This window comes from Mytilus galloprovincialis, chromosome 4 (genome assembly GCF_965363235.1).
Source record: "Mytilus galloprovincialis chromosome 4, xbMytGall1.hap1.1, whole genome shotgun sequence".
In the NCBI taxonomy this organism is placed as follows: domain Eukaryota; kingdom Metazoa; phylum Mollusca; class Bivalvia; order Mytilida; family Mytilidae; genus Mytilus; species Mytilus galloprovincialis.
The window spans coordinates 99,828,457-99,856,273 of NC_134841.1; the positions used below are offsets into that span (position 1 = coordinate 99,828,457).

At 32.8% G+C, this 27,817-nt stretch overlaps 2 protein-coding genes across 6 annotated transcripts; one reads left to right on the forward strand and one right to left on the reverse strand.

Moving 5' to 3' along the window:
* On the forward strand, nucleotides 1-27,698 carry LOC143073595 (heparanase-like). 5 transcript variants are annotated; one of them, XM_076249252.1, is made up of 11 exons: nucleotides 1-58; nucleotides 3,624-3,833; nucleotides 4,323-4,504; nucleotides 5,056-5,229; nucleotides 6,319-6,490; nucleotides 7,633-7,683; nucleotides 8,425-8,622; nucleotides 11,367-11,481; nucleotides 12,425-12,540; nucleotides 22,533-22,679; nucleotides 23,164-27,698. In XM_076249252.1, the coding sequence occupies exons 2-11, from the start codon at nucleotides 3,652-3,654 to the stop codon at nucleotides 23,327-23,329; spliced, it is 1,503 nt and encodes a 500-aa protein (XP_076105367.1). In that variant the 5' UTR covers nucleotides 1-58; nucleotides 3,624-3,651; the 3' UTR covers nucleotides 23,330-27,698. The 5 variants fall into 5 exon arrangements, with proteins under 5 accessions (XP_076105367.1, XP_076105365.1, XP_076105368.1 ...); XM_076249250.1 differs by having other exon boundaries at nucleotides 4-83; XM_076249253.1 differs by having other exon boundaries at nucleotides 8-55.
* On the reverse strand, nucleotides 13,472-14,995 carry LOC143070944 (integrase/recombinase xerD homolog; the record flags this gene model as incomplete). The annotated part of the gene is made up of 1 exon (XM_076245046.1): nucleotides 13,472-14,995. A coding segment is annotated over one exon (1,029 nt), but the record flags the coding sequence as incomplete, so codon positions are not given.
* Nucleotides 27,699-27,817: the final 119 nt, after the last annotated feature.

The following is a 27,817-nucleotide window of genomic DNA, read 5'->3' on the forward strand; positions in this document are numbered from 1 at the left end:
TCAAATAGAGTTACCTCCCCATTCAGCGCAAAAATGCATCTAGATCTACAATAATGTAGTATTTACAGATTATATTGTTCATGGTTATTAATTTGTCTTTGAAAATAATTAATTCTATGAATTAACACCTTTGTGTCTCCTTGGACGAATAGCAGACAAAAAGTTCCATAAACAGTCCACAGCCAAACACTAACTATAGTCGGGGTCTCATTGGGGGCTTCTGATCCCGGATCCCGCTTACCAGCTTACTGTTTTGTTACATTCCCGTATCCCGCTTACTGTTTTGTTAAATTCCCGTATCACGCTTACTGTTTTGTTAGAATCCCGTATTGGACAGCTTATACTATGTATCCAGGTGTGTTGATAAGTCGTTATCCTAAGGCTATTTTTTTCTTATTTTTTCTGTAGACTTAGCTTTCATTTTTTATTACCATGCATTGTCAAGCTTGGTAACTCATAATTATTTGTCAGTAACTAAATGTACGATGCTGTCCCATACTGAACCTTCTGACCTTGTTTGTTTACATTTAAATTTCAATGGCGTCAAAATCACGTGATGACAATTCGTTCTACCCAATCAAATTGCTCTACTGTCAATTAGGGGATTTTTCAGTCTACGGCAATTACGTTATTTCTTTGTGGGATATTGCTTCAAAATAGTTTGCAATAATTTTGGGTTTTATACAACAGGAAAACTATTTTTTTGCCATCCCTTTTAACATCAATGGAATTCTGTATGAATATTTACCTACAGTCATGATGGTCAGAATATCGATCTTTTTATAATGAATAAAAAGAAAATTGTATGAAAAATAAATGTAAATTGTTTTTTATTAACCTACTCTATATTCCTGTACAAAATTATGGCATGGGCATCGTTTTTTCAATTAGTTTTCCTTTCATTTTGGTTTGGCTTTTTTCGCGGGAAAATCGCAAAAGACGTAAGGAGCATGTCATTTTAAAATTCCTAAAAATACGATTAGCTTAACCTGTATTGCCTGCCACAAGATTGATGACGCTGAATGGAATGTACACAAAGCGATGGAGGCCGGAAGTGGGATTTTGTGAAGTTCTAGAATGTTTTTAGACATTCGGAAGTCGGGATTGAAACGGGCATTAGAAAATTGGCATTTTTTAGCAATAATTGAGAACAACAATGAAAACTTACCTTCAGAAATGTATTTTTATTCAAAAGTGCAGAAAAAACGTATTCTCCTCTGTTTTTCTACGCCGGAAGTAGCGTAGTGACGTCAGTGCGGAGTTTCCCCGTGTGTTAAGTTCAAACACAAATACCTAACGAACTGACAAGATGAACGATTTTAGACTACGGTAGGATATGTAAGCAATTCTCACTTTTTTCAATTTCCTGTGTCCCGCTACATGTCATCTGGGAACAGTATATGTTCCTGATATCATTTCCCGTTTTCACGACACAATAATTTGACTTTCACATGTCACGCTTACAAAAAATTGGCAATCCATCGTCATGCTTAGACCCCAATGAGGCCCACTAACTATAGAATTTATTTGGATAGTGGACCTCCCCATGGATAGAAACAAGTGCTTGTGGTCCCTGGGACTTTTATAATAAGCATACTACATGTACTAGTCCTAGCTAGTCCTAATATTATGATGGCTTGAAAGGCTTATTTAATTTTTCGGTGAGGCCTTCATACGGCAGCCTTTCAAGAAGTCATAATGGCTTGCACCTACATTTTTTGCTAATAGGTGGCATATTGTTCCATCAGTTATACTTTCGGAACTCCTTGTGACTCATCGAAAAAGTGCCATATTGTTGTCAACGTAAACACCAGGAGTTTTAAAGATTAAAGAAGATGCCACAGTATTGTAGTGTTCCTTGGTGTCGGAATTCTGGTGGTCACAAGTTTCCAGAAGAAAGAGAATTGCAACTTAGATTTAGAGTGGCTATTAAAAGAAGAGCGGGTTGTAGTGGTATGACGATGTGTAAGCTCATTTTTTAGCTTTGGTACCGTATGGGCCACAGAACATAAACATCGCCAAATTGGATTTTCTGTAACTGATGGTACACTTGTGCCACCTGTCGTTATGCAGGGCGCTGCAAGCCATTATTTGGACTTGAACAGTAATTAATAATTTAACTTTGGATGTATTGGTCTTCTGATTAGCTGACAATGTTTCATCTACAAATGTATCAACTCATAGACATAATTTTGTGATGTGAGTGTGACGTCATCAACGTTTTTTTCATAATTTACTCCGGTTTGAAATGGAATTTAGAATTGATTATAATAAGGAATGACTGTAAAATTTTTCGGTCTATTTAAAATAACATAAAAAATGTGGTGCCTACTCTAAAACTACATGCATACATGTAGCATGTTATTCAAGAGAGTAGTGATGTCAGCTGCAAAACAGTCATTGTAGGCTACTGTTAGTGCCACATTTTTGATGTTATTTCTTCATAGACAAAAAAAAAAAAAAAAATTACAGTCATTCCTTAAATAGACAACTTTTGAATTCAATATAAAAAAGGTGTGGTGTGGTTGCCAATGAGGCAACAAGAGACCAATTGACACAGAAATAAACAACTATAGGTCACATGTACGGCCTTCAACTATGAGCAAAACCCTTACCGTATAGTCAGCTATAAAAGGCCCTGAAATAACATAATAATAAATGTACATGGCATTCAGCTGTTTTCTGCCCTCTGGTCAGGTTCTTGTCTCTTTGACCGTTTCCCATTTCTATTCTCAATTTTACCATAAAGGTTTTTGTCAAATTGATATCCAAAAATGAGCCTGACAAAAAGAAAACTCTAACTGAAGTAAAAATTATTTTCCTGAATCAATGACAATGATTGAAGATATTCCAACAAAAATAAGACATTTTTTGTATGTTTATTATTGCAAAAATTTCCATGGTAAAAAGTAAAGTTTATGCAAAAGTAAACATGATGAAAACTTGCATTTAAATTTTGTTTGCACCATTTCCTGTTTCACGAATCACAAATTAATTAGTCTCACACTTTTGATCATTTGGTCAACATTTTCAAAATATCTAATTTACAGTTTACTCAAGTAAGAATTGGAAGGTATTAAAGCAGTGATCAACTGACATGATGTAAGATAGGTTTTTATGCCCCACCTACGATAGTAGAAGGGCATTATGTTTTCTGGTCTGTGCCTCCGTTCGTTCGTCTGTCCGTCCGTCTGTCTGTGCCTCCGTTCGTCCGTCCGTTTAAAGTTTTTGGTCGAGGTAGTTTTTGATGAAGCTGAAGTACTGTCCAATCAACTTGAAACTTAATACACATGTTCCCCATGATATGATCTTTCTAATTTTAATGCCAAATTATAGTTTTGACACCAATTTCATGGTCCACTGAACATAGAAAATGATAGTGCAAAGTTCAGGTTAAAGTTTTTGGTCAAGGTAGTTTTTGATGAAGTTAAAGTTACATCAACTTGAAACTTAGTACACATGTTCCCTATGATATGATCTTTCTAATTTTAATTCCAAATTAAAGATTTGACCCCAATTTCACGGTCCACTGAACATAGAAAATGATAGTGGGAGTGGGGCATCCGTGTACTATGGACACATTCTTGTTTAACATGTATATTTTTTATTATTTTTATTTAAAGACTCAAAGTGAAATAAAAGGACAAGAAGATGCTTTATAAAACATTACTTCTGTTTGTGCTGTCTATGATGAAGATGACTTACTCAGAGTATGGAACAACTAGTGTAAAGATTGATACAGATACAGTTTTAGAAACAATACCAGATAGATTTATAAGTGTTACATTAGATACATCAACTATACAGGCTAATTGGGCAACACTCAACCTCAGGTAAAGGAATTCTGTATTATGCTATATATTTGGGCAACACTCAACCTCAAGTAAATAGATTCCATATTATGCAATTTGGGCAACACTCAACCTCAGGTAAAGAGATTCATCATCTGGCATCAAATAAATTGGACAATACCGTATACTCAATTACAAAAAAGTACAAGATAAGAGATGCATTATTAGGCAAGTATGGCAACAGTAAAACTGATAATCAATTGATAAAGAGATTAACGGCTGACAAATTGGACAATAGTTAACTTCAGTATCAGGCAAAATAGGGCAACTGTTAACTTTAAAAATGACCCATTACAAGAAAAATTTCTTGAGAAAAAAGCAAGGAAAACAATTATGATGCACATGGAGTTATACATGTACTTCAATTCAGATACAGAGATTTATTGCCCCTTATTAATTAACCAATGATTATCTAGTTAAAGAGATTCTTTACCAGGTACAATTCACAATACATATTTTTTTCTTTTTTAGTTCTCCAAAGGTACAGGTATTAGCCAAAGCATTATCACCATGTTATTTACGTGTTGGAGGAAGCTCAGCAGATTATCTTCAGTTTAATCAATCGTCTGAGAGTGAAAGATACCCAAAAGTGTCTGAAGAATTCATGTTAACAGACCATATAAACAATAAACTGACTAATTTTACTATGATACGTAAGGATACACTATAAGTTAGTAATTTATTAAATGACATCATGGTAAGGATGGTGTACAAGATGTAGCTGATAAATATCCTAGAGTTTAAAAAAAAGACATTGATAATCTAATTATCACTGTTTTCTTATGCAATATCAATGAAGTAGACTGTGACTACAAACATTCTCTTTTTAACGACTGAGAAAAACTCATATCACTCAAGTAGCATAATATGAAAAAATTTTACAAAAAAAGCAAAGCAAATTTTTTTAGAGAATTTTATATTGATATTTTGTACATTTAGTCATTTTAATGACTTGATAGGAAATAATGATCATGATTTGAAGGATTTTTTTTTCTTATTTAGACAGAAATTCAACAACAGAAAAAAAGACATCTAGCAATCAACATAACTTTTTGTGTTTTTAATATGATTTTCATAGAAACTTCTGCCTGTTTGCCAACTTAACTTTTTTTTATATGCAAACATAGGTATTTTTGCTTATAAATGTATTTATGTGACTATTACCATAATGATTTATATTGGTTCTATTCTTGTTCCATTTTAGCAAGACAGTGGGATGAACTGAATAATTTTGTAGAAGAGGTTGGCTGGGATCTTATATTTGACCTCAACTCACTTCTTAGACAGAACGGACAATGGTCACCAGCTAATGCTAAACAACTAATGGACTACACATCACAGAAAGAATATAAAATTGCTGGATGGGAACTTGGCAATGGTACTGAATTTAATTATTATAAATATTATTACAGGGATTCATATAAATTTGTAGGACTTTATTGTTAATTTGTCTTTTACAAAATATACATGCCTTTATTTCACACCATACCCTTCTTCCCAGAAAAACTCTACAAACTTTACCAGAAAAGATAATATTAATCATGTTATTTTAAAAGCATTTCATGTTTGTAGAAGACAAAGGACTTAAATAATCAAATCTTAAGGTAAAATTTACTATCAAGAGCCTTTTAAAGATTTAAGTTCACATTGGTGTAAAAAGATAATGTGCAAGGATAATATACAGATATTAAAAAATCTCTGTATTTTGACATTAGCCCATTTCTATCGGAGATTAAACACCTTTATTTCCAAAAGCAGATGGTCTAATCTTTAATCAATCTTCATCCTGAATCATACAATATCTTTAATCAACATATCTCTACCCTGAATCATGTTCTCATCTTAAATCAATATGGTCTCATCTTTAATCAACATATCTTCACCCTGAATCATGGTCTCTTCTTAAATCAATAAGGTCTCATCTTTAATCAACATATCTTCTCCCTGAATCATGGTCTCATCTTAAATCAATATGGTCTCATCTTTAATCAATATGGTCTCATCTTTAATCAACATATCTTCACCCTGAATCATGGTCTCATCTAAAATCAACATATCTCTACCCTGAATCATGGTCTCATCTTAAAATCAATATGGTCTCATCTTAAATCAATATGGCCCATCTTTAATCAATATGGTCTCATCTTTAATTAACATATCTCTACCCTGAATCATGGTCTCATCTTAAATCAATATGGTCTCATCTTAAATCAATATATCTTCACCCTAATCATGGTCTCATCTTAAAATCAATATGGTCTCATTTTAAATCAATATGGTCTCATCTTTAATCAACATAATTTCACCCTGAATCATGGTTTCATCTTGAATCAAAATCTTTTCATCCTGATTCATCATGGTCTTATTCTAAATTATCTGCTGGATGTTATACTTCTATTCACCAAACAAAACTTAGCAGATATAGAAAATGCCATGTAAAAATCTGTGTATATTTTGTATATTTTAGAACCTGATGTTTATAAAGATGTAGGTATTAACATAACAGGAAGCCAGAGAGCCAAGGACTACAATATACTACACAGCCTTCTAAACCACTACCCACAATGGAGAGATAGTGTTGTTATAGGTCCCAGTGTTACAATGTTGGTGAAGCAAATAAGTAGGAAGTATTTACAAGAGTAAGTGACATCAACATTAACTTTTAGTCTACCTTGTCTAAAGGGTCCGTTTGAAGCTGTTAACTATTTGTGTATATATTACATGTTATGTATCTGTTTATTTGACCATTGAAGTTTGAAAAGTTTTCTATTCTGATAGGAAAATAAGGAGATGTAGTATGACCATGATTACCAATGATACAACTATCAACTTGGTCAGTTTGAATCAAATGTGATCTGGATCTGTCTCTTTCCTTTATGGAAGTTTGCATGTATTTTTGCTTGCTTCCATAAGCCTTGAAATACAAATAACTCAGGGAGTGAGTATGACAATCAATGTTTAGATTTCTGATTTATGACATACACATTAAAATGTGGCTAGGTTAAACTTGTTTCTTGGGAACTAAACTATTTCTTATTATTTGGTTCACAATGGAAGTAACTACCAGTAATAAAAAGAAAAACAAGAAAGGTTCTTAATTCAAATACATTAACACTACATGCATGATGGCAACAGTACTTCAGAATACTATACACAACAAAATAATAATACAGCTTAATAATAATGTATGAAGACAATGTAAAAAAACTGAATCTGTTAAAATTGAAATATGTATACTATATTGTCTTATGCTGTAAAATCAGACACTGTATATATAAAAAGCTTTTGTATAACAACATTACATTTTGTAGTACATACAATTAAGTTAACAATAATCCTTTAGATTTTTATAAAGACATTTTTTAAAATTGAAATTTCTGACACGACAATGAATATTTTTATCATTATACATGTGTAACCAGTAATAATACAACACTTAAAAATAAACTCATCATAGATACCAGGATTCAATTTAGTATTTACTCAAGATGCGCGTTTTCTCTGCAAAAGACTCATCAGTGACGCTGAATTCAAAAAAGTTAAAAAGGCTAATTGAAGTATGGAGTTGAAGAGCATTGAGGACCAAATTCCTAAAATTTTTGCCAAATACAGCTAAAGTAATCTATTAAAACAACCTTTTAAAAATTAAGTCACTGCTTGGTTGCTGACAACTAGAAAATTTTCCTATGCTGCAGTGCAGTTAATTCTAAATCAATGTCAAAGATTATGTCATCTTCAATGTATGGAAAGAAACATTTCTGTAGTTTTTGTTTCATTTCAGTTTTGTTGATGCAGGAGGACCTGATATAGTAACAAATCCTACATTCCACCAGTAAGTATAGTAGTACACAAAAATTATGTTCATATTAAGGGAGATAATTTGTCCTTTATAGGAAAGAAAGTAACCAATCCTACAGTCTATCAGGTGGGATACACACATAATTTGTCCCCTTTATTATTGATCTGCCATGACGTTGCCACATATTATATTGGAGTATCATTCTGCTGTATAAATATTTTACTATTTTCTTTAAAAAATGAACTAAAGGCTCTAGTTATATTAAATTACATCCATATAAGTTAAATGTGTAAAAGTAGTGATGTGGCCAAAGCCAAAGTGGGTTATTTATAGGCGATCACCATTTGTTTAAGACTTAAATTCGAAGCATATGAAATTGGCAGAGCTTGACACAGCAGCAGTGGATTTCTCTGAGGAATATTAGGATTTCTAAATTTTATATTACTTATTAAAAAACAAGCACTGATCAAAATTATTGTCATATAAGTCCAATAAGTTTTAACTCATCACAACATGGGAGGTGTTACCAGTCCTGCATTCAACCAAAAAATCTTCACTACATTTACATTGTGTAAGATTTTGTATAGCAGGTAATGGGATGTGTTAAGCATATCGTATATATGCCTTATTTAAAATTATTAAGGACATCAAAAATTGATCAGTTTCATGTTTTATATAAATTTTATTTTTTATGAATGAAAAATTAACACAATTCTTCCCTTACTTATCTAATTAGAAAGATCATACATGTACTGTATATATATTTTTTTCTAGCTATTATGCCCATGGTCCATCAATGACTGTCCCAAAGTTTATGTCACCAGACATTCTGAGTAATCTCCCTTGGCAGATAAATGTTGCAAAGAAGATAGCTCCATCTCCTTTATATGGCAAATTCTGGTTAGGTGAAACAAGCTCAGCCTGGGGAGGAGGAGCTGCAGGATTAACTGACAGATACGTTGCAGGATTTATGTAAGTTGGGGAGATTCATAAATGATGTGCTAGTTTATGCCGGCGTCACACATTGGCTATACACCAAACGTATAGAGAATTTGACAAAGTCTGTATACGTTAGTTGCACGGCAGAGGAACGCTAAGCCAATGTTAAATGCACGTTGCATAAGTTTGAAGTATGTTGAAATACAAAGTTATAAGCTTGGTGAACGCTACAACTTGAGGAAATTTTTATGCAGCATAAAAGTTTTTGTCCAGCTGTACGCTACATGCATGTTATACATACGCTACAAGCGCTTTTAACGCGCTACAGATATCTTTGAGACATGTTTAGGGCACTTTGTATACACTTCAAGATTGACTTTAACTAAAACGTATGCAGATGTGTTTGTAACAAACACCCCATAATAGAACAACCAAGATAAGACCAGGATGCATCTCAAATACGTTCAAGAAACTTTTTTCCTTCGTAGCCTGCATTCTATCTACGTTAAACAAATGCCAGGCATACACAACCATACATTTCTTGAATGCCCGATTAACGCTTAAAGCTCGATGTGCACACGTTACAGATATGATTGACAGGTTGAATGCATCCAAAATTACTAGTGTATTGGCAGCATACATGATTTTTTTGGAAAGATTAGAACTTGTTCTAAATCTTTACTTAGGCACTGGCCTCCCTAACAACAGAACAGGTTAGCTACTGTTACTAAATGTATTCACACTGAAATATAGTTCCCTATGGTTCTCATGTATGTGCACATAATACACATATAAACTGAAAAAATGGGTATATTATTGGAGCAGTTCATTCAAGAATGTATACTTCATTAAGGTGTGTTGATGTGCAGGCTTTTTAAAAAACATTTTGATTAGGTAACTGGGTATTGATTCAACTAGTTTGATTGACAACTGTTATTATCACTAAACAATCAGAGACAAGGTGGACCTTTAATTACAATGCCCCACCTCTTAAACTGCCAATCAAATTGACCACATTACCTATCAACCTCAGTCTTACATAATTATACAGACCACTCATTATACATATAATTCTTAATACACAAGTATTTGACCTCATAATTGAATACACATATGATATTTATAAGGATGCTAGATTTATTTATTGCCAATTACTTTTGATCTACATTACATAAAGTGATTCTGTAAATTATATCTGAAAGATAAATGATATGGATTAACAAGATCTTAAAAAAATGAAATATGAATGTAAATATGAATAAATAAAAGGTATTCAAGTAAAGCCTATAGTTTACTTGATAAATTTCCAATAATCATCTATAATTAATAAACAATTAAATGTATTACACTTTTTTTTATCAGGAATTGGCTTGAAACAGTTTAAAAATTTTAAAACTTTTAATTATAACAAACCATTGTTTATTAGTTTATTTCCCATCAATCATTATGTCTATTTTAGTCATTTGAATTTTTATTAGAAGTGAATATATATTTTTGCAATCAAGAAATAATCCACATTTCGATAAGATAGGTTTTTTAATTGGTTTATGTTGAAAAAGTACATTTTCAATGCCCTGTGTTGAAAAATAATTTTATAATTGATCAAAAGGCACTCTAAAACTTTTAATCTTCAATGCCATATAACCTCTGTTTTAACTTACAAAATGCCCCAAAACAACATTTTTCATTTTTTTTTGTTGACACTTTAAAGTTTTAAGCTGTTGGTCCAGACTTGTGTCTTACAAGGATAGTTGGTAACATTTACTAGAAGAATTTTTGCATTTTTTTGTTTTTTTGAAACATGTTCAGAACCAGAAACATAATTTCGATAAGATATAAACTGCAGTTTAAATAAAATAGTGCAAATTAAGAGACCCATATTTAATTTGAGCTCATTTTATCCTCATACTGGAAAAGCAAGTTTCCTTCTAAAGACCTGCTGTAATTGCAATGTTCAGCAATAGTGCTTTATAAATGTTCATTTTTCCCACCATACCTTATTATGAAATAATTCAAACTACTCTTCTAATCTTTCCATGAGTGATTTCCATCACTTTGATTTAACATGCCCAGCGTACGTCGGATCTATATGCTGATGTGGGACGCCGGTATTAAGTAACAGATTCATGGCTTGAAGTGTTCTGTATGGTTAAATACGAGAAATAAAGATAGCCCTTAGATGTCAAGGCCTTCAACAATAAGCAAATGTCATACCAGAAAGAAACCTTTAAAAATTGTGTCATTACAAAATGAAACAATTCAATTGAGAAAACCAACAACCTGAATAAGGCTTAAACATTTAAAGAAAAACAAATATTGCCCAGAGCACTGCACTACAGGCTCACGACAAGGGACAGTAACCTACAGAATATGACTGACTTTAACATGTTTATGAGGGGGCTTAATCCGACTGTTATATAACAGCACAATAAAAGAACAAAGTTAACAATCCAGTTGGAAAGAGCCTGTATCAGATAGGGAAAAAAAACCAGTATAAATAACTAACAAAAAGGCAAAAGACACAGTTTTGATCTTATCATTGCAAGCTATTTCAAAACCCATTAAACATCCATCATGTTTACCCAAATAAAATATTGATATTGATACACATCCAACAGGTTTAGCTGACAGATCATCGACAGTCTTAGAAAAGAATAAGCTTATTGAATGCCCTATTATTATAATAAACAGAATGTCAACAATTTGTCTGTTTTTACTACTATTGGAAATAGGTCTAAATTTTAAAATATCCGTTATTTGTATTGTGTTTTGTACAGGTGGTTAGATAAATTAGGTATATCAGCCTCATTAGGAGTAGATGTGGTAGTAAGACAGACATTCTATGGTGGAAATTATGGTTTGATTGATACAAAGACTTCAAACCCTAATCCTGTAAGTGTTTTAACATGTTTTGAAGAAGTAACGCAAAAAAAGAGTTAATAATTGTTCTATAAAGATCTATGAAAATTTAACCTTGGAATTAAAAAATAAAGAAAAATCTGTTTCTCTATTTAAGTTCAGGTTGAAGTACTTTGCAATTGCTCTGGTATAAACATATACAGTATAATCATGCAAGGACACATTTCTGATGACCTGCAATTAAATGTTCATAACAAACAACTTGAGAGATCAGTTTTTGCTATTTTTGGGGGTAGAGATTACATTCATAATCATGCAATCAAAATTCGTATGTGGCTGGCTTAAAAGTTTACAGATTTTATCATTTTTATTATAATACACAAAACATTTGCATTCTATACATCCTACTGATGAAAATTTTATGAATTTTTAATTCAATATATGTATATATACTCACATATGCAAGTTTCAAAATAATGTTTGTTATGTTCATGTATAACTGTACTTGAAAAGAAATTCAATTAATTGTGCACATTGTACAAATCTAGTATCCGTTCTTAATTATCAATAGTGTCATTGTGAAAGTAACATTTAGAATTGGAGTTATCTACCTTTATACATAATGGGATTTTATCTACAGTTAGATCGTCAATTCATAGTATTAACTTCCAATGCTGAATACATTGCAATGTTTAATGTTAAGTTTCCACTGCAAAATGAATGCAATTTTTACTCTTCAGTGCTCACTTGAATAAAATATAAATGCTTTTTTGGTTGATTTCAAATGAAAATTATTTTAATTTGATTGAATATTACTTTAGTTGCTCATATGCAATATTGAAATTGATTGTAGTTTTAAATTGATTCACTCAATAAATTAATCACTAATCAAATTAAATGTTCATTAAAGTAAGAAAGATACACAGCCCATTGTTTACTTTCAGTACACTATAATTAAATAAACTTGATTTTGCAGGATTTTTGGTTGTCTCTCCTGTACAAGAAGTTAGTAGGGAGGTCTGTGTTTAATGTAACAATGGAGAATAAAACAGGATATGTTAGAATGTATACTCACTGTACTAATACTCAAAGGTTAGTTATATGGTAGTGGAATGGTAGTGTTGTTCCGATGATCGGAATAAGTCGGAAATCAGTTGGTTGGGCCTCACGATGTCGATAATCGATTGGGATTTTGTTCAATCGATTGTCGTTATAGTTTCCAGACTTTTTGCGTATCAACTTCCGGTCCGTTTGCGGTCTGCATTTTATTTGCTCAGTCAAACAAATTGTAAGAAAAATGTCAGTCGATGACAATAACAATGTCAAACATCCTATAATTAAAGACAAAACCATTTTTCCCCCTTTAAAGCGTGACAAAAGTATTGACTATATATATACAGATTGATCTTTAAAATAAATAACTTTGTATGAAATACTCTCTCAATACCGGATACTTGTTACTTGAGAGCATACATGAAATCATTCAGATTTAAGACAAAAAAAATTCTTTACTTCATTAGAGCGTGTCGCAAATTGCCTTTTATTAGTGTTTTATCCATTAGTAGCGTCAAAAGCGTCATATTCCTTCCCAAAAAAACATCGTTTATTTTTGTAAATTTTCTGAAATTTGTCCGCCATTGAAATACATTAGCATCACGGATCGGATACGGTTCAACTATGTAATAATTCCGCATTCTTGCAATTATAAGTTCAGACGCTCGAATGACACAATTGACAGAAAAATGATGATCATAAAAGTGAAAAAAAGCATTCTACACGAATTAGCAGACATTGGCTGGATCCTCTTTGTTTACTGTATATATTTCAATGCAAATGCGTTGTATTATTTTTTTCTGTTAATCTTAAATTTCTTAAAGTAAAATACTTTTTATATATCTTTTCTTAATGTGAAACATTCAGATGTTTATACTGCTAAGTTATTGAAATTTTATTTTCTACCTCATTTCATTCGTACTAAAATAAATATTTTCTGATCTAACTAAAATAAACAACAAACAAGAAATAAGGTTGTGCGTTCGTTACAAAGATCGCATAAATTTTATATAATCAACGAGTCAAACAAAATAACAATACAGATCAAACATATGTATAAATGTCACCATGTTATATCATTACATAAGCACCAAATGTACAAAGCTATTTCTAGATGGAGGGGGTGGGAGGGAAAACTAACGCAATCTGGAATATATAATAACACGTCCTTTCTAACTTTGTAACAAACGTCGCATTAATCAAACAGACCCACACACATTCCTTATATACCCTCAACCGAAACCGTCCGTGCAAACACTTAACCCGGGAAAATATACACAGTAAGGGAAAACCCCCTTAATGATATAACGGAACGCAAAGAAATAGATTTATTTTCTACCTCATTTCATTCGTACTAAAATAAATATTTTCTGATCTAACTAAAATAAACAACAAACAAGAAATAAGGTTGTGCGTTCGTTACAAAGATCGCATAGCAAAGGGGGTTATAAGAAAAAGGGGAAAATTATAAACCCAAATTTAAGGATACCAAAAGCTTTTGTTCAATGCTATCTTTGATATAGCCGTCCTTAGCTCTGTCCGTAGCCCAACGCCCATGAACTTTGAGGAGGCGATCAGGAACCTTGTTATTAGCAGCTGCCGAAACTCCGCCACTTCTAAGACTGTGAAGGGCGTAAAGAGAACTATCCAAACCTATGTCTTTAAGTGCTGACCGTAAAATCTCCCTACATCTGGTATAAGAAAGGGACTTAGACTTATTAGTAGCTTTGTACTCGCCAGATATTTTCATAAAGTTAATGGCAGTAAAGAGAAACTCGTCGGATTTTTCTATAATACCTGCTAACGCAATATATTTTCTTAACCAGAAAACGGGACAAAGCTCGTTGCGTGTTTTCGCAATAACAACTGAATTACCTCTCCTGTATAAATCTGTTTTACTTTTTGGAATTTTAATCTCCAAAAAATTTGATTGAAAATCCAGATCACACATCCGAATATTTGCTAGTTCACTAAATCTTAAAAAACCAGAAAACCCTAGAAGACACAAGACACAAGTGCGCAAAAATAATAAATTATGCTTATCTACCGTATAGTGTCGAACTAATTTTAACAAAATATCTTTGGTAATAGGCTCCTTTTTGTTCAAAGGTTTGCCCAACGTCCGTTTTCCGCCTTCCAGAATAAGTGTGAGAAAATCATCTAAACAAGGATTAATGTTGAGGGAAATCTTATGCTGCCAGTTAATAGAGTAAAAATAGGCTTCCAAAACTGAAACGGAAACTTTTTGTTGTATAAGTCCTCCTAAAAACAATGCAACTGAAGACACCGATGCTGGTAAATAAGAAAAATAGTTCTGAATACACCATTTTCGGAATTTTTCAAAATATAAGTCATACTTTTTGTTCGTTGCGGTAGCTCTAGCGTTTTTAACTATGGCAGGAAGAGCGTGTACGGATCCAGACAAATAAGGATGAAACTTGTATTTTTCCAGGTCTTTCCAGTGGCTAACCAAGCGTGTAGAATCTGTAAAAAATTATCAGCATAATAAATGATACGGGCATATGAAAGTTAACCATAAGGGAATATGATATAAATATGTACATGTATTCGTAATTATACAAAAGAACAACAAAGTATAAACAAGATAGCTCAAAGCAAAAATGTGAAATTGTGCATAAATTGTAACTATATAAGAGTGCAAAGCTCAATAGGAGTAAAGCTCTCCTGTAACATTCCGTTAATTACAAAAAACAATAGAGAGCGCAGTCCTCTCTTATATATATAGGGAGCACAGTTCTCCACAAAAAGTAAATATTTCGTGTCAACAAACATGCATTACTAGTGTATGGCAAAATAGAGAGTGCAGTCCTCTCTTATATAGGGAGCACAATTCTCCACAAATATTTCATCGTTCGTATTAAAATACATGCATTACTAGTGTTTGGCAAAAATAGGGAGTGCAGTTTTTTCTCATAGGGAGCACAGTTCTCCGCAGATATTTCATGTTTCGTGTCAATATACATGCAATTATAGTGTTCAGCAAAAATAGAGAGTGCATTCTTCTCTTATAGGGAGCACGGATCTCCACAAATAACTCATATTTCATGTCAATATACGTGCGTTGTTAGTTTTGGCAATAATATAGGATGCAGTCCTCTTTTATTAATATACATAACTCTAAACCACAATAAGTGCGTTTGATTAACATGAAAAATATTCACATACTACTAGCGTCAAAACGTAAAACTAAAACACTACTTTGAAAAGTCTGGGTAGCAAAAATGCTAGATTTATCTGAACCTGGTGTAAAAAAGTTCGTAGGATATTTGTATTCTACATAATCTACAATACAAGATAAATATTTTCCATTCATATCAACAATCGATGGCCAATAAGAGGCTGATATCCATTTAGGCACAATGAGTACACCTTTAGCTGTACAGAAAATTAGATATCTAAGTGTCCTATTGATCAAATGTACAGGTGGAACTATCCAGCTGTTCTCAAGTGCCCAATTATGGGCGAAAGCGTCAACCCCGCTAGTGCCTGGCGTCCAGAATAAAGAATAATATTTTGCAACTTTGTAATTGTTGCTACTAGCAAAAAGATCGCAGGTAAAGGGACCCCATAATTTATCAAAATATCTGAATATACGCTGATGTATGCCCCAATCGTCGAAGTCGAAAAACTTGCTTACAAAATCAGCTGTACAATTTTGAAGTCTGGGCACCCATGCAACTGATAAATCAATATTAAAAAGAAGACAGGTGTTAAAAATAGAGAACGCCAGACACTGAAGCGGTGACTTCATACTGCCCACTTGCACAATTCTAATTACATTCTGATTGTCTGAAGATAGTTTTACAAATTTGTTCTCGAGTTTTGAACCCATGGTTTTTAATAACAATTCTACAGCTTTTAGCTCTCTAAATGTTGAGCTTTGTGCTTTATTAAAATCGACCCACATACAGTGAAAAGTTTCGCTAGACTCGTCTAGCAAAATACCGGCTCCAGCGTGGTCGCTTGCATCTGTGTAAATAATCCGCTCTGGTAACCTGAACCAAGGGGAAATAACTCTAGGTGATAAACTATCAATATTTTGAGACCAGAAATGAAGCTCATCTATAGCTTCAGCCGAAAGGCTAATTTTTGCGTCCCAAAAAACCTTACTAGCAATAAGCATAGACAACTGTCTAGTAAAAATCTGGCAAATAGGTCCGTAGGCAAATCTCATAGAAATAATCGAACCGACCACAGATGCAAGTTCCCTAGCCGTAGCAAAATACTTAAATCTAAGGTTATGCACCTTAACGCGGAGATTTTCAAGTTTTTGAACAGGTATATCAATGGCCCCCTCTAAAAGATTCCAGGTAAAGCCCAACCACTCCAAACTTTGAACCGGGTGCCACTGACTTTTCTCCTCATTCACATGAAAACCTGCGTGTTTAAGGTCATTTTGTAAATGAACACTAGCCGAATTACAACTCTGAAAATCATCACAAATCCACCCGTCGTCAAGATACATGATAATTTTAATACCCTGAGACCTCCAAAAGGAGACTAAGGGCCTTAATGTTTTAGTAAAAATATGAGCAGCACTGCAAAGACCGAAAGGCAAAACTGAAAATACGAAAAATCGTGTCTTATCATTAAATTTCCAAGAAAAGCCTAAATAAGTATGAAAATCAGGGTGGATACTAATGTGATGATATCCGCTAGTTAAATCAAATTTTAGCATGAAATTACCCTTTTTAGCATAAAAAAGGCCCTCTAATGAACCTTCAAACTTAATCTTTCTATTTACAATACAAGCATTGACATGTCTTAGGTCTAGAATAAGTCTGGATTTTTTATTCTGTTGTACAGACACCGACAAAGGATTCACACAGTATGGAGGCACGAAAACCTCGCTGACAAGATCTTTTTTCAGAAGTTCCTTAATGGCGCTTTCTGTAAAGTCTGAATGATCGAAAGCTGACTTATTATTTCTAAGAAATGTTTTTTGCGGCAAAGAAACAAATTCCAACCTGTAACCATACTCAATCACGTTTAAAATAAAGTCTGACGGTTTTAAAGTATCTCTCCAAAATTCTAAACAATTCTTAAGACTATTTTTAACAGTTTTCGACTTAAAACATACATTATTGTCAAACTCAGATTGTTCATCTAAAAGTATAAAATTAGAATACTCAACTTTACTGCTGTTTGTTGAAAGGTTCTGGGTTGGTGACTGTAGCGGCCGCTGGTTGTCTACGTTGTAATTGGGCTGTGTAGGGGCAGAACTTGGCGAAATGCCCTGGCAGGTTACAGTAGTGGCAGGTAAGGTTTGCTCCTGGAGTGAAGTTTTGTCTGTAGTTTTGAAATTGTGGTCTTGGATTGAAGATTTGGCGCTGACCGTAGTTTTGAGAGCCAAGAAAAAGCTTGTTATTAGACATGCCGTCGAAAACTCCTGGTCTAGTACGCTGATAAGATGGTTGTGTGGGTTGATTTCTGGCATAGGGAGTCTGCCTCTTCTTGGAGGCTCTGAAGATGGCTGCCCGTAACTTTGAGGCATCCTCACTATTGTCAGTAAGATCATTATCGGAATATTCCTTAACCGTCCCCCAACCATGTCGGTCTGCTATCCTAAGTAATTTATTACGATGAGTAAGTGCCTTCTTTTCTGAATCAATTAATTCGAAAACTTCTTCTACACTTCCCCTAGACAAATAGTTTTTAAAGCGGTCAAGATTACTAAGTCTTTCTTGGTTAAACGAAAATTGGATTTTTATCCCTTCCCCTTTAATATCAGTGTTTACCTGCAGCTTTTCTTGTAGTTCTGAGACGATAGAGGAACGTTGCTTGTCTAACGCAATGTCAATCTTTGTATTAAACAAACTTACTGCGTCTACTGCACTAAACTCATTGGTATCTTTTGGCTTCTGCACATTTGTGTGATTATCAACGGTTATTTCTTCGCCTGAATCGGACATTTCAATAACCAAACGCTTTTAAACTAAAAAACTAACGCAATCTGGAATATATAATAACACGTCCTTTCTAACTTTGTAACAAACGTCGCATTAATCAAACAGACCCACACACATTCCTTATATACCCTCAACCGAAACCGTCCGTGCAAACACTTAACCCGGGAAAATATACACAGTAAGGGAAAACCCCCTTAATGATATAACGGAACGCAAAGAAATAGATATAATGTGAGTTACACCATTGAACTTTAGAAAAGTTAGTGTCACTCTTGGTAATTAATGTTGTAATTATGAGATAAAATATGTTCAATCTGAATCTGGATTCTAATTAATTCATTTTTATAATTGCTAAATAAAATATGAAAAGGAAACAGAAGATCAAATATTAACATATAAAACTCTGCAATGAAATGGAATATACGCATTAGACATGACCAATGAGACTAAAATGCATGATTTCATTTAAAAAAAGGGCAAAGTATTCTGATGCGATTATAACCGATAGTCGGTTGGTTGCTGTCAAACGATTGTAATAGATAATCGGTTGTTAATTTCAACCGATTATCCAACACTATGGAATGGTTCTGAAAGATTTTATGGGGATAGAGGATCATTTGTTACCTCACGACACTTAGACTGTCTATTATATTTTATAGTTTATATTCAACACTTTATTAGTTTACTGTTCAGTTGATGAATTTCACATAAATCATATGGTCCGAGAACACAATTAATTCGTAGTGCATTTCTTTTAGAACATAAATGAAAATAAAAAAAATCCCACCTGCGCTTTCCCAATGAAACTTTTACAGTGTGTTGTACTACTTTTGGGACAAATTATATCAAAATTATAGAAAACTTCATCGCCTCTAACTCAAAATATGGACAATTTTGTGTTTAGGGTGTCTTGAAATCTTTTGACAGCTTCCGAAGTGCTAATTTTTAACCTTTTTCAGCTGGACCAAATCACTACTTTCCTGTAAAATTCTGGACCCAAATTTTTTTACAGTGTAATTTCACCCCCCTACTTACAATTTGAGGCATTAAACTCGGAGAAATAAATTTGGAAGGGGTATAAAAATTATTGGCAAGTAACCCACTGTTAACACTAGGGACTATATTCGTGAACAACGAAAATCAAGGGACGACAATTGTGGTCTCGGACCATATTTTTGAATGTTTCCCTGTTGCATCAGGATTTTTTGTAGTAAAGATTTCAATCAAAACTTACACATTCATGAAAATTAAATAGAGTCAAAGGTTTTTTTTTTATTATTAGCTCACCTGGCCCGAAGGGCCAAGTGAGCTATTCCCATCACTTTGCGTCCGGCGTCCGTCGTCGTCCGTCGTCCGTCGTCGTCCGTCGTCCGTCGTCGTTAACTTTTACAAAAATCTTCTTCTCTGAAACTGCTGGGCCAAATCAAACCAAACTTGGCCACAATCATCATTGGGGTATCTAGTTTAAAAAATGTGTGGCGTGACCCGGTCAACCAACCAAGATGGCCGCCACGGCTAAAAATAGAACATAGGGGTAAAATGCAGTTTTTGGCTTATAACTCAAAAACCAAAGCATTTAGAGCAAATCTGACACGGGGTAAAAATGTTTATCAGGTCAAGATCTATCTGCCCTGAAATTTTCAGATGAATCGGTCAATCGGTTGTTGGGTTACTGCCCCTGAATTGGTAATTTTGAGGAAATTTTGCTGTTTTTGGTTATTATCTTGAATATTATTATAGATAGAGATAAACTGTAAACAACAATAATGTTCAGCAAAGTAAGATCTACAAATAAGTCACCATGACCAAAATGGTCAGTTGACCCGTTTAGGAGTTATTGCCCTTTATAGTCAATTTTTAACCATTTTTCGTAAATTAAAGTAATCTTTTACAAAAATCTTCTCCTCTGAAACTACTGGGCCAAATTAATCCAAACTTGGCCACAATCATCTTTGGGGTATCTAGTTTAAAAAATGTGTGGCGTGACCTGGTCAACCAACCAAGATGGCCGCCACGGCTAAAAATAGAACATAGGGGTAAAATGCAGTTTTTGGCTTATAACTCAAAAACCAAAGCATTTTGAGGAAATCTGACATGGGATAAAAATGTTTATTAGGTCAAGATCTATCTGCCCTGAAATTTTCAGATGAATCGGTCAATCGGTTGTTGGGTTGCTGCCCCTGAATTGGTAATTTTGAGGAAATTTTGCTGTTTTTGGTTATTATCTTGAATATTATTATAGATAGCGATAAACTGTAAAAAGCAATAATGTTCAGCACAGTAAGATCTACAAATAAGTCAACATGACCAAAATGGTCAGTTGACCCGTGTAGGAGTTATTGCCCTTTATAGTCAATTTTTAACCATTTTTTGTAAATTAAAGTAATCTTTTACAAAAATCTTCTCCTCTGAAACTACTGGGCCAAATTAATCCAAACTTGGCCACAATCATCTTTGGGGTATCTTGTTTAAAAAATGAGTGGCGTGACCTGGTCAACCAACTAAGATGGCTGCCACAGATAAAAATAGAACATAGGGGTAAATTGAGTTTTTGGCTTATAACTATGAAACCAAAGCATTTAGAGCAAATCTGACAAGAAGTTAAATTGTTAATCAAGTCAATATCTATCTGCCCTGAAATTTTCAGTTGAATCAGTCAACCCGTTGTTGGGTTGCTGCCCCTGAATTGGTAATTTTGAGGAAATTTTGCTGTTTTTGGTTATTATCTTGAATATTATTATAGATAGAGATAAACTGTAAACAGCAATAATGTTCATCAAAGTAAGATCTACAAAAAGGTCAACATGACGAAAATGGTCAGTTGACCCGTTTAGGAGTTATTGCCCTTTATAGTAAATTTTTAACCATTTTTCGTAAATTAAAGTAATCTTTTACAAAAATCTTCTCCTCTGAAACTACTGGGCCAAACTAATCCAAACTTGGCCACAATCATCTTTGGGGTATCTAGTTTAAAAAATGTGTGGCATGACTTGGTCAACCAACTAAGATGGCCGCCACAGCTAAAAATAAAACATAGGGGTAAAATGCAGTTTTTGGCTTATAACTATGAAACCAAAGCATTTAGAGCAAATCTGACAAGAAGTTAATTTGTTAATCAAGTCAATATCTATCTGCCCTGAATTTTTCAGATGAATTGGACAACTGGTTGTTGGGTTGCTGCCCTCCAAATGGTAATTTTTAAAGAAATTTTGCCGTTTTTGGTTATCTTGAATACTATTATAGATAGCGATAAACTGTAAACAGCAATAATGTTCAGCAAAGTAAGATCTACAAATAAGTCAACATGACCTTAATGGTCAATTGACCCCTTAAGGAGTTATTGCCCTTTATAGTCAATTTTTAACAATTTTCATTAATTTGGTAAATTTATGTAAATTTTTACCAAATATAGTTCTCTGTTACTAATGGGCAAAGTTCATTATAGATAATATTGTAAGAAGCAAAATCGTTCAGAAAGTAAGAACTTCAAACACATCACCATCACCAAAATACAATTTTGTCATGAATCCATTTGTGTCCTTTGTTTAATATGCACATAAACCAAGGTGAGCGACACAGGCTCTTTAGAGCCTCTAGTTATTTCAATACACCGTTTTGCTATTTCTTCCAATCCGGATAATTTCTGAAAGTTCAAAACTTTTTCATCTGGTTGAAGCTATCTGAGGCCATGTTTAAACAATCCATAATACATAAAACTTTGCAAGAGGCAAGTTTAAACCATCGTAAACATTTCAAACAAAGCATTTTTATTACTTATGTTTCAAAAAAGTGGATCTTATTCTATCACAGTTTCTAAATCTTTGCTTTCTAAACTTTTTTCTTCCTTAGCTCTTTACTGATGACCTTTGTTTTTATGACCTTTGACCTCAACAGGAATTTGTCTAAGTGATTGTTTCTTTCAGGTTGGCACTAAATACTGTAAAATCAGAAATTATTGTGTGCATTTATTATTGCGATTTTGTCATTTTAGACTGAAATGCGATTTTAATTTTTGCGATATTGTTAAAAATCCTGTTTCATTCATATAAAAAATGAATAAATGCGAGTTGAAATTATTGCGATTATAACCCTATTTTATAGAAGTGGTTACAAGCCAGGTAGTATTACAGTATATGGTATGAACCTAAGATCAGAACCTACAACAGTTGTATTTCCACAGTTTAAACCTGATATAAAACTACACTTATACCTGATGGAACCTGTTGGTGTAGATAGCCTTAAGTCTCAGTAAGTTTGAATATTAAGTGGAAAGGAACTTGAAAAATCAGAACATGGGGAAAAAAACAAAAATAATCTTGTCAACAAGAGAGAAAACCACTGAACAAGTCTCCTGACTTTGAACAGGTGCATACAAATGCAGCGGTTTTAAACGTTTTAACAGGATAACCTTCACCCTACATGGAATAGTAGTGTAACTTATAACATAAAAAGACACACTATAAAATATACTTAGAATTGGCTTAAAGACTGATTGCATTCAGAAAATTCTTCCTAAATCCTGTATCACTCTTTGTATTTCATTTGTGGTTTTTGTAGCCAAATATTTCAACAAGTCATTGATAACCTTTCCATAATTTCATTCTTTACTGTGCAACCAAATAATTATGATACAAGTAAATACCTTTACAAAGGAATATAAATTTAATGTCAATTTGGCAATTTTTATTCCATCAGATATACCAGTAATGAGTGATTTCTTTTCTATTTACAGAACAGTTGCTTTAAATGGTCGAACTCTAAGTCTGAATCCTGATTTCTCATTACCAAGTATGGACTATCCTGAAGTTGTTACTTCTAATTTTACATTCCCTCAAGAGTCTTTTGGGTTCATTGTTATACCTGACGCTAATGTTGCAACTTGTAAAGTGAGCAGTTGATGAAAAAACAGAACTAGAACAGATGTTAAGATCCAAAAAAGTTCCAATCGCATTAGATATGTTTAAAAAGATTTATAACTTACATCTGATAACAGTAGAAAAGTTTTCCAGAGATTGCAATTACAAACATTAATTTGTCTGTCAATGATTTTCAGCCTCATATTAAACAACATAGTTGTTTAGGTACATGGTACCATTTTTCATAAATCAATGAAATAAAATACTGCATTTCAGTGGTGCTCAACATGTTACTTTGTTTATGTTCATGATTCTTTGTTATTGTTGATAGGAAACCATTTTTAACCAATAATTTTTTTTTCGTATGCTTTAAATGTTTTAAAAATGGCAATTTTTATTGAACTTTACAACAGAATGTTGAATCGCACAAAGGAAACAATAAAACTTGTAGTATATTCTATAATGATATTTTAATTTTTATAGTAACTAAGGGAGTTTGCTTCTCAGTTTCAAAATAATGAACTTTTCAAAACACTAGTTTATATTGATAGGGGATTAATAAAGGAATCCAAAGAGCAAAAAAAATATTTAGGTCACCATGCTTGTTTTAGAGATATTAGCCATTGAAATTTTGGCGGGAACATATTCTCTCTTGACTTTTCATAGCTTTATCATTGACAAGGTTAAGTTCTCAAAAACTATTAAAAAATAATTAAAATTTTATAAGACTTTTACAAATGACTTATCATTATACATGTAAAAGATTTATAAAAAGAAAAATGGGGGTCAACGGGCAAATTTTTTCAAGGCATTCAAATGGATAAAACCAGAGGATTCCCAAAATCTGACAAAAAATCCAAACCATGACAAGCCAGCTTCCTTAATAGGAAGTCAGTCGTTTTGGATTTCAAAATCCATCCCTAAGTTCTTCCACCTGAATACAAAACCACTTAATATGCAATATTAGTTTGTTTATTATTTAGGAATTATGTCTTCATCTTGCCACTATTGAAATAAATAGGTCATTTTTACAGTTAATTAATTTATCAACTAGCAACACTTACAATAGTATTCCTTGTTACATTCCAATGGATGTTATTCTCCCTTCTTTTGTCCTCCCTGCCTTTTTGTGCTGATGTGGTGTAAAGATATCACCAATCAGTCAATCCTTTCATTTGAGCTAGTACATATTTATTTCTAATATCCATTTGTCCACATTAATAATTTGTTTTATAATACCTCAGTATGTTTTTATGCCCCATTTTTATGCCCCATTTATGGGCATTATGTTTTCTGGTCTGTTCGTCTGTTTGTCCCTCCGTTCTTCCCACTTCAGGTTAAAGTTTTTTGTCAAGGTAGTTTTTGATAAAGTTGAAGTCCAATCAACTTGAAACTTAGTTAACATGTTCCCTATGATATGATCTTTCTAATTTTAATGCCAAATTAGAGATTTCCCCCCATTTTCAAGGTCCATTGAACATAGAAAATGATAGTGCGAATGGGGCATACATGTACTTGGGACACATTCTTGTTTCTATATAAAATATAATGAAATAGTTGTGCTATTTCATTGCAAAGACTATTTGCCAGTCAATAATTTCAAAGACTTTTATCCTGGTTAATAGTTCAATGATCATATTTCCCGTACTTTTTCATGCTCATTTTCATTGCACAAAAATGATGTCATTAGCTATTCTGCTTGGATTTGTGTTCTTGGCAACATCAAACTCTTATATCTTAAACTGTATAATGTGATTGTAATTTCACGTACAAGAAGCAATTAAGAAAAAGTCCTCTCTTGCATTTTTTTAAGATCTAAAATGCATGGAAAGTTTAACACAAGTATTTCTAGCCTTTATTACAATTACTGATATATTTATAAATACAAACACGAACTATAAAAAAAACAAGAATGTGTCCATAGTACACGGATGCCCCACTCGCACTATAATTTTCCATGTTCAGTGGACCGTGAAATTGGGGTCAAAACTTTAATTTGGAATTAAAATTAGAAAGATCATATCATAGGGAACATGTGTACTAAGTTTCAAGTAGATGTGACTTTAACTTCATCAAAAACTACCTTGACCAAAAACTTTAACCTGAACTTCGCACTTTCATTTTCTATGTTCAGTTGACCATGAAATTGGGGTCAAAACTATAATTTGGCATTAAAATTAGAAAGATCATATCATGGGGAACATGTGTACTAAGTTTCAAGTAGATTGGACTTCAACTTCATCAAAAACTACCTTGACCAAAAACTTTAACCTGAAGTGGGAAGAACGAACGAATGGACGAACGAACGGAGGCACAGACCAGAAAACATAATGTCCCTCTACTATCGTAGGTGGGGCATAAAAAACTTACAGTCCATCTTGTGCATGTCAAGTTGTGTGGCATTTTTCTTTTCTTTCAGATGATATATGTACACTTTAAGAAAATAGGTTAATTTGGTATTTAAAAACACTTAATGACTGTGTTGTTCAGTATATTAAAAACTGGTTTTTTGGGCTATAGCTAGTTTGTTGTTCCTTTGGGCTATAGCTAGTTTGTTGTTCCTTTGTACACCAACCATTGCTCTTGGCTTTGCATCAAGCAATAGTTGGTATCTCAAGGACAACAAACTTGCTATTACCCTCACACCCAGTTAATAGGTGTATACTATCAGGTATATACCTATCATGTAAAATTTAGAGAACATCTGATTACCTTGCCAGCATTGTTTTTGTTTATTTGTTTATGTTTTTTCGCATATTCTGTATTCTGTACTGCATGTTATTATGTATTAAATTAAGATTTATTGTATACCATTTTCCCTGAAAATATTTTATATAATATGGTATAGTAAGTTTGGCATATTTTGTGTGTTGCATTGATTGTGATATTTTTTTCTATGCATAATATCCAGATATTTACTTTTACCATTATGATCTATTTACTCGGATCTAGTCATAATTTTCTTTTGTAAAGAATAATTTTATCAGAGATCTGTTGTTAATGTCTTGTCTTAATAACTGGTTATAAATCACTCTTTTGTGCAGACCAATTTAGTTTCTGTGTCATTTGAGATATTTAAAGGAGTAGGTCCGGTAAGGCCCATGTTGGCCTCAAATTTCAAGTTCATTTGAGGAAAGATTTTAGACACACTTTAAATACTTAAGTGTCTATTACAGTATATTTAATTAGTTTATGTGGAAGATTTTAACTGATTTACTCATTAAAAACACTCTGATTCTACCTTAAATACGGAAAATCTATTAAATTTGCCAAAAAATGTCATTTTTCAGATGGTTTTTGTCAAAAATGAAAGTGGCTGCTATCCGTGTTCATCCTCAACCTATATATATGTTATGTATTATCATCAAATACAACTTACATTTCAATATTAAGAATGAACACAAATGCTACCACTTTCATTTAAGACGTAAACCGTCTAAAAGTTAACTAAAATGCTAAAATTGTGAAGATTTCAGTAATTTAGCATGACTCAATGATGCTAGTACCCAATATATTTGCATTGTATTATCACAAACAGCCCATATTTATGTAGCAGAAGCATTCTACTTTCCACTGAATAACTAAAAATTTACATTTTAACAATTTTGTAAAACTGCTATATTTTTGGGCCAAAAAGGGGTCTTACTGAACCTACTCCTTTAAGAAAATCTCTTTTCATTTTCATTGTTTTTAAAATTCCAATAGGAATGAATCTCTTTTCATGTCAAAAGTTTTTTCATAATTATCTCCCATTTAGCATGTATTATGTTTCGTTTGTAATATTTCCATTGTTTTCTGAATCCTAAATGCTATTAAATTTTAATTTAATTTTCTATCCAATAAAAAAAATTCTTTGTAAAAGAAACAAAAATACATAATGTATACAGACCTTGATGGCATCACCTCCCTATTTTAAGTCTTGTTAAAATGTGCAAGGGGAAGTAACTTTTTAAGAGAATGAAAACCAGTATTATATTTTACAGGTTGAAAGTTTATGGAAACATTTTTTTGCTATTTCCAAATAATTTAATTTTGGTTGTAACATGTCTTCTGATTGGCTGACGTTATTTTGTTATCAGCACATAGACATAATTCAGTCATGTGACCGTGACGTCATCAACATATTTTCATGGTTTTCTACGGTTTAAATAGAATTTAGAATTAAATTTTAAGTTTTCTGTCTATTCGAAATAACATAAAAAATGTGGTGCACACTGTTAAATAACCCACTACGCGCGTTATTCAGTGTGCACCACATTTTTTATGTTATTTCTTCATAGACAGAAAAAATATTACAGTCATTCCTTAAATATATATTTTTATACAACATATGTTTTATAGATTATTTATTGACCCATCACTTTAGGGAATATTTCCCATTATTATTTGAAATAAAAACATCCTAATTATTGATGTTTGTTTATTTATGCCATTGTGTTCTTTGTATTTCTAATTCTTGTAAAAGGTTTGTATACGTTATATGACTGGAAACTTACAACATGATAAGAGATTAGTACAAGGATATACATA

Excerpts from the sequence above, each read along its gene's own strand:
- LOC143073595 (XM_076249252.1), top strand. The coding sequence starts at position 3,652 with ATGCTTTATAAAACATTACTTCTGTTTGTGCTGTCTATGATGAAGATG. Across the intron at positions 6,491-7,632 it reads AGTAGGAAGTATTTACAAGA|TTTTGTTGATGCAGGAGGAC; the intron begins GTAAGTGACATC and ends GTTTCATTTCAG. Across the intron at positions 22,680-23,163 it reads GTAGATAGCCTTAAGTCTCA|AACAGTTGCTTTAAATGGTC; the intron begins GTAAGTTTGAAT and ends TTCTATTTACAG.